Here is a 16,321-nt window from a genome sequence, read left to right as displayed (position 1 = left end):
AAAAGCAATTGATAAGCAATTTCTACAAGTATTTATAATTATAAATTAGTAAATATAATGAAAAACAATGAGAATAGTTTACAAAGTTAATATAAAATGGCAAAGACTCACAGAATGGTTAAGTGATTTAAACTGATATAGAGGGGGATATATATATATATATATATATATATCCAACTTCTAACTCCTACTTTATTTGTAATCACAGTGGGCACAAGAGACCTCGCTTAGCTGCATGATACAATGTTCCTTAAGCACAAATTTTTCCCTTTAGGGAAGAATAAACGACGCCATAAAGCTAATCTCCTATCGAGATTCCAACAATCTGCAGATAGTTCTCTATCTGAAACGGTGGCCTATAACATCAAGTTAACCTATTGCCTGAACAAAGGCGACCTCAGGAATGCCCGCGTATTGTTCGACACAATGTCCCGACGAACAGTTGTATCCTGGAATGCCATGATCTCAGGCTATGCTAAGTGGGGAAGAAATGAAGAAGCGCTAGACATGGTCTCCCATATGCATCGCGACGGTGTTAGACTCAATGAGACCACCTTCTCTTCCGTTCTTGGCACGTGTGCTCGATCAAACTCTTTTGATGCGGGGAAACAGATACACTGTCTTGTCCTAAAATCTGGATCCGAGGATTTTGAATTGGTTGGGTGCGCCTTGCTTAATTTGTACACCTCATGCTTTGATATTCATGCTGCATGCCGGCTTTTCGAGTTGCTGCATTGCAGGAATCCACTGCTGTGGAGTCCGATGTTGGTCGGCTTCGTTAGGTGCAATCTAATGGATGACGCTTTACATTTCCTTGAGAGGATGCCGACCCAAGATGTTGTCTCATGGACAGCTCTGATATCGGGATATGCAAGGAGTGCGGACAAGTGCAGGAAGGCTTTGGAGCTGTTTCTTCATATGAAAGAGAGTGGTAATGCAGTGCCCAATGAGTTTACTTATGATAGTGTTCTGAGGACCTGTGCGAAATTAGGATTCTTGAATTATGGGAAGATGATTCATGGATGTTTGATTCGATGTGGATTTGGGTCAGATAAATCAATCAGAGGATCTCTTATTGATCTATATTGCAATTGTGATGCTGTGAAAGATGCCATGTTGGTTTACGATCAGTTGGATGATCCATGCTTGAGCATTTCAAATGCACTCCTTGGAGGTCTCATATCAATTGGCAGGATAAGAGACGCTGAGCTGGTCTTTAGTCAGATGGTTGAGCATAATCCAGCTTCCTATAATTTGATGATTAAAGGCTATGCTCTTGATGGTAGGATTGTAGATTCTAAGAGGTTATTTGAGAAAATGCCTTGCAAAAATATAGTTTCTGTGAACACCATGATTTCAGTCTGTCATCGCAGTGGTGAGTTTGAGGAAGGATCCAAACTCTTCGAACATATAAAAGAGGTAAAGAACACAGTAACATGGAATTCTATGATTTCAGGTTATATTCAAAACGAGCAGCCTTCAGAAGCTCTGAAACTATTTGCTGTCATGCGTCGTTCATCGATTGAATGCAGCCGTTCTACATTCTCTGCTCTGTTTCGTGCTTGTGCAGGCATTGGAACTCTCGAGCAAGGAAAAATGCTTCATGCCCACTTGAGTAAGACACCTTTTGATTCTAATGTCTACGTTGGGACATCTCTTGTTGATATGTACTCTAAATGCGGTAGCATAGGTGATGCCAGGACTGCATTCAGCCACATCATTTCACCTAATGTGGCCTCTTGGACATCACTAATTAATGGGCTTGCACACCATGGACGCGGAGTTGAAGCTATATTACAGTTTGGAAGGATGCTAAAACATCGAATTCACCCTAACGCAGTTACTTTCGTTGGACTTCTTTTAGCGAGTTCTCGTGCTGGAATGGTTGACAAAGGCATGAGATTCTACTACTCTATGCAGAGTTATGGATTGGTTCCATCCCTGGAACACTATGCATGTGTTGTCGATCTTCTTGGTAGGTCAGGCCGTCTTAGTGAAGCCGAGGAATTCATACATGAAATGCCAATTGAAGCTGATACAGTGGTGTGGGTAGCCCTACTCACTGCATGCTGGTTTTCCATGGACTTGGAAGCTGGCCAGAGGGTGGCTGACAAAATATTATGCTTGGATACAAAGCATATGCCTGCTTATGTTATTATGTCAAATATCTATGCAAAATTGGGGAGGTGGGAGGATGTGGTGGAAGTGAGGAAAAGATTAAGAGGCCTGAATGTAAAGAAAGATCCTGGTTGTAGTTGGATAGAGGTGAATAACACTGTTCATGTGTTCTCTGTGGAGGATAGAAATCATCCTCAAAGAGATGACATCTACGTAATTTTGGAGGACTTAGTAGCCAATGTCTCCTCCTATTCTGGACTTAATCATGTTTTATGTGGTAATAGTAATTGTGATTTATTAGTCTCCTCTTTGATTATCTCAAGTGATAGTCAGAGTCTTAATGCTTTATTTGATTGCCAAAACAAAAGATTTTGGTAGGCCTGCCTACTGGAGTAGTCTTGGAAAATGGAAGTTAATGTTTATATCTCCAGAAAAAGAATTTTGTGACAAAAAAATTCCGTATGTTATGTTCTCATACTTCTTTTGTTTTAGACTTTTAGTACACAAAGATATTAATCTAAACAGTTAACATACTCTGACTTCATAAAACATATATATTTATTTCAATATATAAGTTGTACAATTAAATTATTCAACATAAGCTATACTAATTTTAAACTATATACGTATAATATTCTAATAAAAAAATGTATCAAATGTTAACCCCAATTAAACCCACGATAAGATCCAACCATTTAACTATTGTGTGATGGCTTTTCTTTTTCTCTCGGAGAAAGACTACAGAATTTGCTTATATTTTGCTAATTGGTACACCGTACATGGGTAATTTGAACTCTGTATGGGTAGTTCCGCAAATAAAAGGACTTTTAGGGGGCATATATGCAAAATCCTCTTCTGAAATATCAACTCGGGTGAAGATTTTGTTCTCAAAACCCTCTTGAGCCTTCTCCTCTCAGCGCCCGAGAGTAGCAGCAGACCAATCTCCTCCTCCGAAGAGCAACCCTTCTTGGTATGTTCCTCTTCTCTTCTTCGGTTAGTTTTGCCTCGTTGCTGTAATCTACAGACAAATTTGCTTTCTACTGCCATTTTCTTGGATTCAACCGCTCTCATGGATCCAAAACTGCTCCTTTCATCCCAAAGGCCATGCTCTCCTAGCCCTTTTCCACTCTTCCTCTCTTACCCATCTTCTTCTTCCTACCTAAATCTTCGCAACTCGACTTTTTCCCCAAGGTCGCAATTCTCTTTTTCCCCCACATCCCATGAAAAATCATCCCTTTTTGGCAAGAACCTCGTTTTCCATGAGAAGAAGCTAGGTTTGGGCATGCAGAAGAGAACCCATTTGCCCTTTCATCCAATTACGGCCGTTGTCAAGAGAAGGAAGGAACTCCCTTTTGATAACGTGATACAAAGAGACAAGAAGCTCAAGTTGATATTAAAGATTAGGAACATCCTTGTGAACCAGCCTGATAGGATTATGAGCCTGCGAGAGTTGGGCCGCTACCGGAGAGACCTCGGGCTTACCCGGAAGCGACGGTTCATTGCTCTTTTGAAGCGCTTTCCAGGTGTTTTCAATATCGTGGAGGAAGGTGTTTACTCTCTTAAGTTTAGGCTGACCCCCGAGGCAGAGCAGATTTACTTGGAGGAACTGAGGGCGAAGAATGAGATGGAACAGTTGCTTGTTGTAAAGTTGAGGAAGCTTCTCATGATGTCTCTGAACAAGCGGATTCTTTTGGAGAAGATTGCGCATTTGAAAACTGATCTCGGTCTTCCAACAGAGTTCAGGGACACCATATGTGAAAGGTATCCTCAGTATTTCAAGGTAGTTCGGACAGATCGTGGTCCGGCACTGGAGTTAACTCATTGGGATCCTGAGCTGGCAGTCTCAGCAGCTGAGATAGCAGAGGAAGAGAACAGGAATAGAGAAATGGAGGAGAGGAACTTGATCATTGATAGGCCTCCTAGGTTTAACAGGGTGAAGCTTCCTAAGGGTCTAATTCTATCCAAGGGAGAGATGAGGAGAATTTCTCAGTTTAGGGATATGCCTTACATATCCCCATATTCTGATTTCTCGGAGCTGCGGTCTGGAACAGCTGAGAAGGAAAAGCATGCATGTGCAGTAGTTCATGAGATATTAAGCCTCACCCTCGAGAAGAAAACGTTGGTGGATCATCTCACACATTTTAGGGAAGAATTCCGATTCTCACAGCAGTTGAGGGGAATGCTGATAAGGCATCCTGATATGTTTTATGTCTCATTGAAGGGGGATAGGGATTCTGTGTTCCTCCGTGAAGCTTATCGAGATTCTCAGCTTGTTGAGAAGGATAAGTTGCTCCTTCTCAAGGAAAAGCTGCGGGCACTTGTTGCTGTCCCACGATTCCCTGGAAGGGGTGTACGGAAGACTGATGAGACAGATAAAGGTAAGGAAGCATCAGAAGAAGATGGAGAAGAAGATGATGAGGGGTGGTCAGATGTGGATGGTTTGATGCTCGATGGTTCTGGCAGTGAATTAAGTGAAGATGATGAGGAGGATTATGATGGGGATGATGATTGGAGCGATGATGATGAATCACCACCAGATTTTGAAGACGGTGAAAGCTTACAGTTACAAGGAAGCAGAGCACAAACAAATAATGCCCCAAAAACTACTGAAGACAAAGTGCTTCTTCCCATGTTTCCAGATGGCAGACCAAGAGAAAGGTGGTGAAAATGGAACTCCATTTATTAGTGGAAGTCCAATTCTTGAATAGAAAAGTGAAACTGGTTTTTGCAAAGTAATTCTATTATGGCTCATGTAAGTCCAGGACTCCAGATTGGCTTTTTGAAGTAATGTAGTGAGAGAAAAAAAAAGAATATATTGACTGTTCTTACAAAATTCAATTTACAATCTTCTTTAGTGCATAAAGTTAACGGATTTATTTATTTGTAATTCACATATATCATAATCTTATGTGTTGTTGTGGATGTATCTCTAATAAGGTCTTCTAGAAGAGGAAATCCTAATAAGCTTGTGTTGCTGTGGATTTGGGGGTACTCTGAACTCGAGACAGCAGCTTGTTGATTCCTATTAGATTGTTTCTGTCCAAAGATGGGTTACTGCAGCTTATTCTCCCTCTTAGAAAAGGTTTCTTAAATCTCTCTCTCTCTCTCTCTCTCTCTCATGAAGGATCAATGATTTAGCTGCAGTGTGCTATTTTATAGTCCCTCTTTCTTACAGTATGGATTGAAGTGATTAACCTTTGCAGGGTCCTCAAATGTCTGATTTGTTGCATATATTAGCCTGCTGATAACTGGAGGTTTTTATTGTCGTGAGATGTTACAGAAGAGGAATTCAGCTTAACTATGTGAAGATTCATCTATTCATAAATCTTGGAGATACAAAGTTACACTTGATGTCCACCTTGCGTGAACAAATGTTGTACATGACAATTCTCATTGTATATGTTACTGTGTCTATGGTACAACACAGAATGTGTATCATGGAGGGAATATACATCAAAACTGCCATGATATCACAAATAAATGGGATCAAATTTGCCCACGTCAGACATATCTACGGAGGTAGTCGACACGAACCGGATGCTTGAGCTTCATAAGTGCCTTCAATTCATGCTGCTGGACCATCTCTCTTGAAATATTGAGGTTTCCTGCAATCTCTCCCAAAGTCCTGTCACCCTTGCCGTCGAGCCCATATCTCTGTCTGATAACTAGACTCTCCTTGGGCTTCAGTGAATCTAGCTGTAGAATTGTCGTAACTAGTGAGCAAACTTTCAGTTGTAATCTCCACTAGTCTATGCAGCAAAAGAAAAATATGACCGTATTGAACTCTGGAATAGATACACTTATAATGCAGTAGGTGGAATACTTTCAAGACAAGTTGTCTATAGACATTTACCACATCATCAAGAGCAAGTCGGATAACTGCTGGTTGTCTGCGTTTGTTTCCACCCACGCTGTCAATATCAGTGATTCCCTTGATAAACTCTTCTTGTGTCACACCATGCTTGGAATTAAGGGATAAGACTGGTTTTGAGGTCTTGATGATATCATAATATCTCTCTTGTGATATTCCTACATGGTCAATGATTTCTTTCTCTGTCGGTTGTCTTCCAAATTCAAATGACAACTTTAGTTTGGTTTTTTGGATCTCTTGTCTGAACTGCATGATCAGTAAGTAATTATTGAAACACCAATAGTAGGATGAAAAGAGAAAGGCAGCAACAACATTGATTAACAGAGAAAATTTCTCAAGAAGAAAAAAAAGACATTGCTTAACAGGAAAACAGATCCAGGTCTAGGAACGACTCTGTTATTTCATAAAATTATCCAGAATAAATTTGAAGTCCTGAATCTTCAAGCATTGTTTTTGTTCACATTAAAAAGATATAATTACTTATCAAATTTATAATCATATAGAAGGAACAATTTCAGTCGAACGACGAGGTCGCGGGCAGGCAGTGAGGAATTGTCCGAGTGTAGCTTGTGTTTTCTCATACTTTTCTGAGAATTCTGACAAAAATCTTTGATATTAGCTTTTATGTCATATTTAATAGTACCTACCACTGCACTTTGTAGTATGCAATAGAACTCAATTTGTTCAAATAAAACTAAAAAGCAAGCAAAGAACTGTGCATCCTTGGTAAGTATTAGTTTCAATCAACAGCCAGATAAAAGATAACACATTCATAATGCCTGATTCAGGATAGCTGGTGATATAAGATATAATCACAACAAATGGGAGTACTAGAAACTAGAAAGAAGAATCACCAAGTAGCATGTGAAGAAAAGCAAGAAGATGCAAACAATCCTACTAGAGTAGCATGCAACAAAGTTTATCATACCGATTGGATCCCAAGGGGGACTCTTGTGAAGCTTGAGAGTGTCATGGATCGAATTATGGAGTGCCTGATCCAGAAGAGACCGTATGTGGATAGCCGGCAGCCACGCTTCGGTTCAAACCTATCAATGGCCTTAATGAGGCCCTCTGCACCAGCTTGACAGAGATCTTGGAACTTCTGGCCATTCGCAATCTCCGGGTAGTATTTGTTGATGAAAAATAAAACTAAGCGGAGGTTATGCTGCAGTATATCCAATTACAAGTTAGAAGTAGACATACATAAACATCGCATATCTAAATACAGAGAAGATTTGATGAGCACTGGATATGCTAGTATCTGAAAATTATGAAGATGTTAACAACATGGTGCAGCTTTAATTCTCCCAGACATAAACAAAGTAGTTCTATATAGATTACAATCTGCCATCTGAATAGATATCTGCTTGGTAGTAGCGAAGAGCTAAATTTAAGATACAACACGGTCATAGTTCTATATAGAGAATCAAATACTAGATGTTGTGAAACTATCAGTCTATCCTTCATCAGAGAAACAGATTCGGCAAAGAATTCTGGACAATGAAGTGATAAAAAGGAATGCAAATTAATCCCCCAAATGATCGATCAACAAAAAGAACCTCAAAGATTGACATGGCACGTTCGAGTAGTTGTGAATACCTTAATTAGTTTGTTCCTTGCTGCTCGACCAACCTCAACTTGTCGTCTTAACTCTGAGACACTAATACTCAGTACAGCAGCCATTTCGCCGTGTGATGGTTCCCGAAGCAGATCGCTATGCAAGTTTTGCTTCACACCATATATTGCCTACATTGAATGGAAAAGAATTGGACTAACCAATGAGTAAGTCACAGATAAGAACTTATTTGGATGTCTTCTGGGAATAAATATTGAATACCAAATCCTCTATTGGGAAATTTAATAGAAGAACAAAAGCTACATTCAAATAAGGATTGTCTTCAAACTTGCAACCAAAAACAGAGACCCTGACGCTCACCTTCATCGGTTGCATCATCTTAAACAACCGCATTTGCTCTGAGGAACTAAGCACGGGAGGAATTTTCGTCTTCTTCCAATCCAAGCTACCCAAGTCGTTCGAAGCATATTGATCCCTCACCACACCGTCCTCTTCTTTCCTCCTCCTTCTCCGCCTCTTCAAAGCTACCCTCTTCTCAAGACTCAACCTTTCCACCTTCCTCTCACTATTCCTGACCACCTTAACAAAACCAACGTCTTCATTTCCCTTCTCGATCCTTCCTTCCTCTACGTCCGAGAAGTCTGCAGGGCTGAGCTCGTAGATGCTCTCGAGCGCGGCGGCCACCTCGTTGTAATCGAACTCTACGGCGAAAGACTCGGAGGGAGGAGACAGAGGAGAGGTAGCAGGGGGGGCTTCCTCTATCGAGACGGCATTAACTCTCGTAGACTGCTTGGTGGAAATGGAGAGGACCAAGATCGGACATTTGGTGGGCGCATTGGAATCCAAGGCCGAGAAGACGAACAGTCGCCGGAACGGCGCTGACCTCCGTCCGCCTGCGGCGAACGGAGCCTGGGAGGCCGAGCTGGGGACGGCGGCCGCTCCCATGCGAATATCACGGCTACGCACGTATCTCAAAGCGATAGAGACATCCCGAGGAGGGCGAGCGGAGCGGGCGAAGGAAAAATAAAATCAAATCGGGTAGCTATATCGGAGGAGCACGGCGACCACAAGTTCGTGTTGCTTGTCGGGATCTGACGGTCAGGATTCCTCTACGCTGGTTGATCGGACGGCCTTTAATGGAGAGCGACGTGGAAAGGGAGAGAAATGAGGTGGATGGCGACTGGCGGGATACACTTGCGGTTGAAACAGGATATTAGTGGACGGCGTTGGTGCCACGTGGACGAATTCTATAGGGTGCATGATATTTCATAAGTCCACGTGGTAGGTGAGGCGAAGGATAGGGAATACTGTATATGGACATCCATATCCAACTCTGACACATTTGGGCTCGAGTTTCGGTTTGTATCTAGCAAGCATCGCAATACTAATGATTGTAATTAAAGGAAATTTGCAATAAAACCCCTACATTATACAATTTATCTTATTTTGGACTCTAACTTGAATTCTCCTAATCCTAGGGTTGTTTCTATAATTTTTCGTTTTATTTCGTGCATCCTTTGAGCTTGATATATTTTTTTATGCCTTTGTTTTTTTTATCAAATAGCAGAGTTTGTTCAAACTATCAATTATTTTTCTCTGTATTTTGAACATATAATTTTTTTCTGAACAATAAAAAAAAAGAGCAAATATTCCATACTGACAAATTAGTTATTAAAAATAATTTTCATTATGGGATAAATTAAAGGGTATATAAAACATTTTACATATACGACTGGATTAATCGATACAAAAATTAGAATTTAAGTATTTATTATTAGTTTTATTTTTTATAAAAAAAATGGATAGCTAAAGAGAGAAATAAAATATAACTAATTTACCTTTACAATTTAAAAAAGTGATCGATACTTCAGATTAATTTTATTTTGTATTATTTAATCTCAACTGTTCAATCAGGAGAAAGAGAAATTAATAATTCTTATTGAATCATTTGGCTAAAAAGAAATATTATCATCATTAACGACTACAATAAGCTCACATGTAATAATTTTATGTTTATGGCTGCTTAATTTTTGTTTCAATTCATTCTAATTTAGAAAATTCTCTTAGCAAAGGTAGTGTTTATTTATTTATTTATAATTTAGAAGAAAAAAAATCCGTAATATAATGACTTGGTTTGCCTATAAAAGTTCCTCGTGGAAATTCGACAACATAGGTTTTGACAAAAGCTACTGCAACCTTTGTTTCCTAGAAGATACTTGGGAGTGATTACTCCTCAAAAAGTAAGTTACTTAGGCATTGAATTCCTTAATGGGAACTTATTTTATGTGATTCTTTAATGGTATGCTGGCAGAATGGTGGACAAAGATTACAAGTGATTGGAAAGTGATATGAACTCAAACAAAGGTGATATGAACTCGTTATCACTTCATAATTTCAAACTCGCCGTGAGATTCGGGTGAGGTGACTCGGTCCTACTTTTAGTGACACGAGTACGCGCAATTGAGTTTGGTTAATTTATTATAGTCTTCGAGCACAAACTTTTAATTTATTTATTTTTTATTTTGTATCTTCCATTGTGTCCGATTACAAAAGAAAATAGACTTATAATTTAGACTGCGTCTATAAATTTATCACCTGTATGATTTGAGAGGTCCATATAAAATTAAATAGACTGTTATCTCATCTCGTAGAATATTTATAAAGTGTTCTGTGGGTAAGATTTATTCTAATTTAATAAGGAAAAACTAAAATGCACCTTTTGGTTTATGTCAATTAACTACAAAAGCTTCTTTTTTTTAATTTTAATTGTGAATTTTGTCTTACAATTATACTCTCCTGTTTTAATTTAATTTTTATCCCTTTTATATTTTAAAGGTGGCGAATATTTTAAGAATTAAAAGAGAAAACTAACGATCCTCTGTAAAGTAGAACTACAGAAGAATCAAATAGTGGAAATAAAAGTTCGGAGAAGCACTTCGGAGGTAAAATATATTATCCCGTTAGAGACAAATCAAATAAAAATGCTGCAAAGACGACTCTTGCATTTAATATGAGTTGCTCATCAACATATAGTTCATTTTCGTTATAAACATGCATATATATATATATATATATGTGTGTGTGTGTGTGTAGTGTCATCATCAAATAAATTAAACAATCCTTGGCATGATGCACGAAGCCCAAATCTAATCTCAGAAGGACAAGAAGTAAACATCGAGGAAAGGTACAAAGGATGGAATTGTCGAAGAAACCGTGTCCTTTTTTAACTCTCCCTTCCTATCATGAGAAGAAAAAGAAGACCATATCAAGCAAATCAACATCTCTCTCTCTCTTCTCTCTCTCTCCACTTATTCCTTCGATCGCATGTGGTTGTAATGCTAAAATCCCATCTTTTGATTAATCTACCAAACCGTAAGCAACGGGACATTCAATGAAGTCACTATTTCTTACAACTCCCTCTCACCGTAACGCGTTTAGATGTTTGAAAAATTCTTGGTCAGTTTCGAAGCATCTTCCCCTTCCAATGTGGCATCCCACAGAGTGCAATAGGATTCAAGACTTGGTCCTACGATTGGCTTTTCTTACGTCCAATCACTAATCCTTCTGCTGGAAAGAAGAAAATCTAATCTAATAGGTGAAAAGGATCATAGTTGTGGGCGAGTCCATGTTCATAGTCAATTCCCATCACTTAATTAGTACACAAGGCTAAACGCGCAAGCCTCCTTTCTCTTCTTCTCTATAAGAACGCCACCCATGTTTAGTTTCACATCTCAGTATCTGTCTTGGTCCGGGAGGCAAGGAAAGAGAGGAAGAGAGAAAGGTAAAGACCATTGATGCTTACCTTAGTTCTTGCACTGCTGCATTCGTCTTCTATACCCACTTCAAAATTTAGCTACTTTAAAGCTTTGGAAAGCCTTTTATCAGATACCCGCTTCCCAATTTACCTCCTAGTATCCTCTGCTCTACTCAATTGTTGTATCTTCCCACTGCTTTTTCAATATTATGGAGAGCTCAGGGAGTGATCAATCCCTTCTAGTTGCCGAGCTATGTCATATTAAAGAACTAGTGAGGCAGCTGGAAGACCACATGGATCAGCCTTCTCCTATTGAATTCTGCAAATCTTTAACACCAGAGATAAATCTATCACTTGAGAAGTCAATCAGCATGGCGAAGAAGAGCAACTCCACCTGCCGCATGGAGTCGCCGTGCTCCGTCATCGGGAGCCCTCGCAGCGAGACTTCTGATCAGCCATTTAAGTATCATGATCCTAGAGAGAAGTCCAAGAAAAGGTACTAATTTAGTGATCAAACTAAACAAAACCATGAATACTTGTGAAAGAAAGGGACTTGCATGGTGACAGACGAATGATTTGTATCTTAATGTAGGAAGACACTGCCCAAATGGAGAAGTCAGGTGAAGGTGAGCCCAGGGGGAGGAGTTGAAGGTCCCCTGGATGATGGCTACAGTTGGAGGAAATATGGCCAGAAACATATTCTTGGAGCCAAATTTCCAAGGTCAGTATACACAACCTGGAAAGTTAGGTTCTTTACCGCGCACACATAAAAAAAGTTGGGTACTTTACCTTCTAGATTGCATGATAACTTCTGGTTAGCAGCACTTCAAAAAACACATGTACAATTATGCATCCTAATTTATTTTCTTACGTCTTTTTCCACACATAGTAAAGATTTGAGTAAAATTAATCCTTCAATTACTTGTTAACAAGATACAAGCATATACAGATAATACTTTGCTACTATCTGTTCCATATCTGATCCTTATTCACCCCTTACTCAGAAATTTCTTATACACTGCAGAGGCTACTACAGATGCACTCACCGGAACACCTGCGGTTGCCTGGCGACGAAGCAAGTACAGCGAACCGATGAGAACCCATCCATCTTTGAAGTCACCTACCATGGGACTCACACATGCCACCAGAGGCCCAAATCTGTCCCAGCATCAGCTACTGGAAAACAAGAACAACAGCAGCAGAAGCAACAAAAACATCAGCAACCAGACCTGCTCCAGAGTTTCCGAGCAAGCCTCGAGGTTAAAGCTGAAGACCTGGACTCAGAGGCCAAGGAATGGAACTCTATGTCCTTCTCACTTTCCTCCACACCAGCTGGCAGCAGTGTAATGCCTGACGATAACATCTTCTGTTCACCTTTGACACTCGATGACTTGTCTCAATTTCTCTTGCCTGCACCTTCTGAGTTAAACTACTTCTCAATGTCAGCGTGCCAGATGAGTAGCTGCAGAGGAGGGCCCGGTCTTCACAAATCAGAATCTGACCTCACTGAAGTGATATCCGCAGCCACCTCAACAAATGATTCTCCGATGGCAGACATGGATTTCATGCTTGAACAATTCAATTTTGATCCAAATTTTTTCCAGATTGATGCTTCTAGTTTCTTTCCATGAGATTGCAGGAAGCAATAGGTAGGAATGGCCAAATGATTTCAGTCATAGTTTGATGTAGGAAGGAAGTTCTGTATTTTTCAAAGAGGGCTAAAAAATACCTTCTCTCTGAATTGTAGTTGTAACAGCTAATTTATGCAAGATGGATGAAGATTATTTCATCATCCACTTAGCAAACTATTTTGATCAGAATGAAGTATACGGAAAAAGAAACTTATGTTGTATACTTGTATTATTATTGCAGAGCGAAGAAACATGATTAGCTAACCTGAGCACATTCTACAAAATTAACAGGCTTTCTTATACATATCCTTCATCCACTCATCCTACTTTTCCTTTATATAAAGTATTTAAATGAATATGCAAGAACATGTATGTTAGATGTTAATCATCCTTTACAGCCTAGAGGGCATCAAGTTTAAGTCATTTTACGTGATCAGTCAATTCAACACACAGAACAGATACACAAGATTTCCAGATGCAATCATTTTTCAGGAAATTTCACTGATCTGCATGGAGTAGCTCAAGAAATTAAGCTGTCATGACTGATGACTTATTTTGCTAAGACAACATTTCATAAAGAAATTAAACATATTAGATGTATAACTCCTATGTAAGTTGCTGTGGTAGCAGATAAGCATGAACCCCCCTAATAACTAATCCTGCAACCAAATTTACTGCTAATAATCTCAAAGATTATACGCCTCGGCACTATCAGCATATTCCATTTGTAATGCCAACAAGATGCAACAATTATGGCAGTAATGTGCACATGTTAATAGATGATATGTGGCAGCTATCAAAGGCAACAATGTAATTCAATCTAAAACTACCATAACTAACAAGCCTTGTTCTGATTTATGACATTAAGAGAACATGTAATTTAGATTCGGTCAAAATACTTTCGTTTAGGAACTTTCCATTAGGTTGAAGAACTACCAATAAATGTCCTCATGTTATTGGTGCCATGGATGGCCGGCGGCGTACCGGCACATGGCACGAGGAATGCCGCATGGCACCCCTTCTAATAGTTCCGTCGCTTGCCGTCGACCTCGTCATCGAGCTACCCATTGCCGATCGCCGTCGCCCGAGCGCGTTGCTCTCTCTCTCTCTCTCTCTCTCTCTCTCTCTCTCTCTCTCTCTCTCTCTCTCTCTCTCTCTCTCTCTCTCGGGCTAGGACACCCAATCTGCTCGAGCGACGATGGGCGACGGTGAAAGCGAGCGACGATGGGCGACGGTGAAGGCGAGCGACGATGGGCGACGGTGAAGGCGAGCGACGATCGGCGACGGTGAAGGTGAATGTGAGTATCCTTTTTTTCTCTCTCTCCTCTTACGGCATGTGCTGTGTCATGCTAGTCGATAGTCGGCACGATTCGTACCTGTGGCATGGCCATCGTTGATTGGTGCTAATACTGTTATCCAGAATTGCTCATCCAACTACCCTAGAAAGAAGCCATAGGAGGCCATCTCTAGCTTGTTTCAATTTGATTGCTTACATGAATCAATCCTTTCAGCTTTGAACAACCTTACCAACCCAAGGGATGTAACTCAGGCCAAATCTGAGGAAAATGCATCTGAAAAATAAAGGCTGTCATTTGTAAATGGTCCATTTTTACATTAAAATATAAAACATGTAGGTACAAGTTCAAGGCAAAAGAATTCTTAGTTTACATCAGGATAAAAGTGTAGTAGGTATTGCCTACTTAATATCCTAAAATCTACTGAAAATACTTACTACATAAGATCCGATACAAGTTCATTTGCCTGATAAGCTAATCTTGAGTACTGTAATGGTAAATTTCAGTCTATAAATTAAACTTTAAAATACATACGGACTCGAAACATCCCTTAGTAATAAAGATACTCGTCTTGGAAAGTCTGTAGAGTTAACCATCTGAGCTACATCTACTAGCAATTTCATTATGAAGAAATGACACACCATCTGACAACAAGGAAATCCAGTTACTGGGATGACAGATGGAGGTCTGACTGCAAAATAGCAAAATCCATTCATTCATAGAACAAAATAGTAATAGTATGTTCAACAGGGAATGTCAAACGAGGCAGTACAAGTACCTAGACAGAACTTTTCTCTTTGATTTCTGAAACAGGTTCAGAAGAACTGTTGTTTGGGTCTTTCATTTTCCTCAAAGCTTCTCGCAGCCCCAATACAATAAACAAATTGGTAAGAGTTAGTAAGAACTCTGCACCACCATGCAGCCAGTCAACATTGGACAAGGAGGTTCCATAGTGCACTTTTGCTGCCAACAGTATCAAGTTGATTGTCACATGAAAGTAAACTTAGGTACTGCATGAAACGGAATCTTGGCAAAGATAGTTACCATAAATTCCAGCAGGTACTGCTCCAAGAACATGGAGCCAAAAACATGAAAGAAAATAATAAGTTAGTGAAGAGTGGAAAATTAAAAGATCAATCAGCATTATTTCATATAATTAAATTAAAATGAAAACAACAACCTAACAAGTGTTTAGGAAATCAATTAGCATTATTTTTTTAGCTCCTTTCGCTCTTTTTTTTCCCAAAACTAATTAATTTTCATAGAGTTCCGTCTATAATTTGGACTTGAGAAACTGGCAATTTTAATAACGGGAATCTCGTTTCCAGAAGAACTATCGTTGGGTATGGCAGAAATTTTTGGACGGACCAGTTAAAGATAACAGTTTGACGACTAGAAGGACAGCAAAGAATTTAACTGGTTTGGACATTTTTAACTTTTTCTTCACCAAAGCAAATTCATTTATTCCTCTTTTAATCAGGATAAAGAACACGAACACTGAGTCGGCGACGAAATTATTGTTCATCGAACATAAGAATTCACCAAACACTGCAGGAAATCTAATCCGCTGTTACCCCAGAAACCCAGAAGAGATTGCAACATACTTGTGGCGCCAACGAAGGCGAGAAGGAAATAGAACCCGAAAAGTGTCAGCTTTGGCGCAGTCTTTGACCTGGTGATGTAGTACAAGAAACCCAAGTAGGGAAAGAGGGAGACAGCGAAGAGCTGAGATGCTATGCTCTGGGAATCGACGGTCGGCGACCAGGGGTCGACGGGAAGAAGCCCAGACAAGACTCTAAAGCTTGATGAAGTGGGTGGTCTTCTCTTGCTCCTGCCGCCGAAGCATTTCTTGGTTCTAATTGCTTGAAGGGATTGGGGAAAAGTGTGTGGGATAAAACCATGGAATTTGGATTGGAGAAGGAAATGGGGTTTAGATCCGGAGTTCCAATGGCAACAATTTGTCATCATTTTTCCCCTGCGTTTTGGATATCCAAGGGAACGGTGCCTTCTTTCGGACCTCTTATTGTAATCCAGTTGTTTTGCATATTACCACCTGCGTTTTAGTCTTATTGCAAC

General features: G+C 39.8%; 5 protein-coding genes across 7 annotated transcripts; 3 read left to right on the top strand and 2 right to left on the bottom strand.

Annotated features, from left to right (window-relative positions):
- Positions 1-426: 426 nt before the first annotated feature.
- On the top strand, positions 427-2,496 carry LOC140769769 (pentatricopeptide repeat-containing protein At3g53360, mitochondrial-like). The gene has a single exon (XM_073110635.1). It carries the CDS (start codon positions 427-429, stop codon positions 2,494-2,496), a length of 2,070 nt encoding a protein of 689 aa, XP_072966736.1.
- Positions 2,497-2,996: 500 nt separating this feature from the next.
- LOC140770156 (protein WHAT'S THIS FACTOR 1 homolog, chloroplastic) lies at positions 2,997-5,451 on the top strand. Its single transcript, XM_073111187.1, has 3 exons — positions 2,997-4,870; positions 5,056-5,200; positions 5,322-5,451. The coding sequence occupies exon 1, from the start codon at positions 3,188-3,190 to the stop codon at positions 4,781-4,783; it is 1,596 nt and encodes a 531-aa protein (XP_072967288.1). The 5' UTR covers positions 2,997-3,187; the 3' UTR covers positions 4,784-4,870; positions 5,056-5,200; positions 5,322-5,451.
- An 8-nt stretch (positions 5,452-5,459) lies between these two features.
- On the bottom strand, positions 5,460-8,582 carry LOC140770157 (RNA polymerase sigma factor sigE, chloroplastic/mitochondrial-like). Its single transcript, XM_073111188.1, has 5 exons — positions 7,926-8,582; positions 7,589-7,735; positions 6,918-7,154; positions 5,972-6,235; positions 5,460-5,814 (listed from the first exon to the last, which is right to left on the bottom strand). Exons 1-5 carry the CDS (start codon positions 8,508-8,510, stop codon positions 5,620-5,622), a joined length of 1,428 nt encoding a protein of 475 aa, XP_072967289.1. The 5' UTR covers positions 8,511-8,582; the 3' UTR covers positions 5,460-5,619.
- Positions 8,583-11,250: 2,668 nt separating this feature from the next.
- Positions 11,251-13,171, top strand: LOC140769677 (probable WRKY transcription factor 53). Of its 2 annotated transcripts, XM_073110485.1 has the most exons (4): positions 11,251-11,815; positions 11,912-12,040; positions 12,344-12,662; positions 12,766-12,918. In XM_073110485.1, the coding sequence occupies exons 1-4, from the start codon at positions 11,529-11,531 to the stop codon at positions 12,775-12,777; spliced, it is 747 nt and encodes a 248-aa protein (XP_072966586.1). In that variant the 5' UTR covers positions 11,251-11,528; the 3' UTR covers positions 12,778-12,918. The 2 variants fall into 2 exon arrangements, with proteins under 2 accessions (XP_072966586.1, XP_072966585.1); XM_073110484.1 differs by having other exon boundaries at positions 11,267-11,815; positions 12,344-13,171.
- A 146-nt stretch (positions 13,172-13,317) lies between these two features.
- LOC140769678 (uncharacterized) lies at positions 13,318-16,255 on the bottom strand. 2 transcript variants are annotated; one of them, XM_073110487.1, is made up of 4 exons: positions 15,850-16,255; positions 15,290-15,307; positions 15,024-15,208; positions 13,318-14,521 (listed from the first exon to the last, which is right to left on the bottom strand). In XM_073110487.1, the coding sequence occupies exons 1-3, from the start codon at positions 16,211-16,213 to the stop codon at positions 15,024-15,026; spliced, it is 567 nt and encodes a 188-aa protein (XP_072966588.1). In that variant the 5' UTR covers positions 16,214-16,255; the 3' UTR covers positions 13,318-14,521. The 2 variants fall into 2 exon arrangements, with proteins under 2 accessions (XP_072966588.1, XP_072966587.1); XM_073110486.1 differs by lacking the exon at positions 13,318-14,521 and adding an exon at positions 14,827-14,936 and having other exon boundaries at positions 15,850-16,254.
- Positions 16,256-16,321: the final 66 nt, after the last annotated feature.

The sequence above is a fragment of the Typha angustifolia genome, chromosome 11, assembly GCF_048772165.1.
Source record: "Typha angustifolia cultivar Huaian chromosome 11, ASM4877216v1, whole genome shotgun sequence".
Classification (NCBI taxonomy): domain Eukaryota; kingdom Viridiplantae; phylum Streptophyta; class Magnoliopsida; order Poales; family Typhaceae; genus Typha; species Typha angustifolia.
This window is presented reverse-complemented; position numbering and strand designations above follow the sequence as displayed.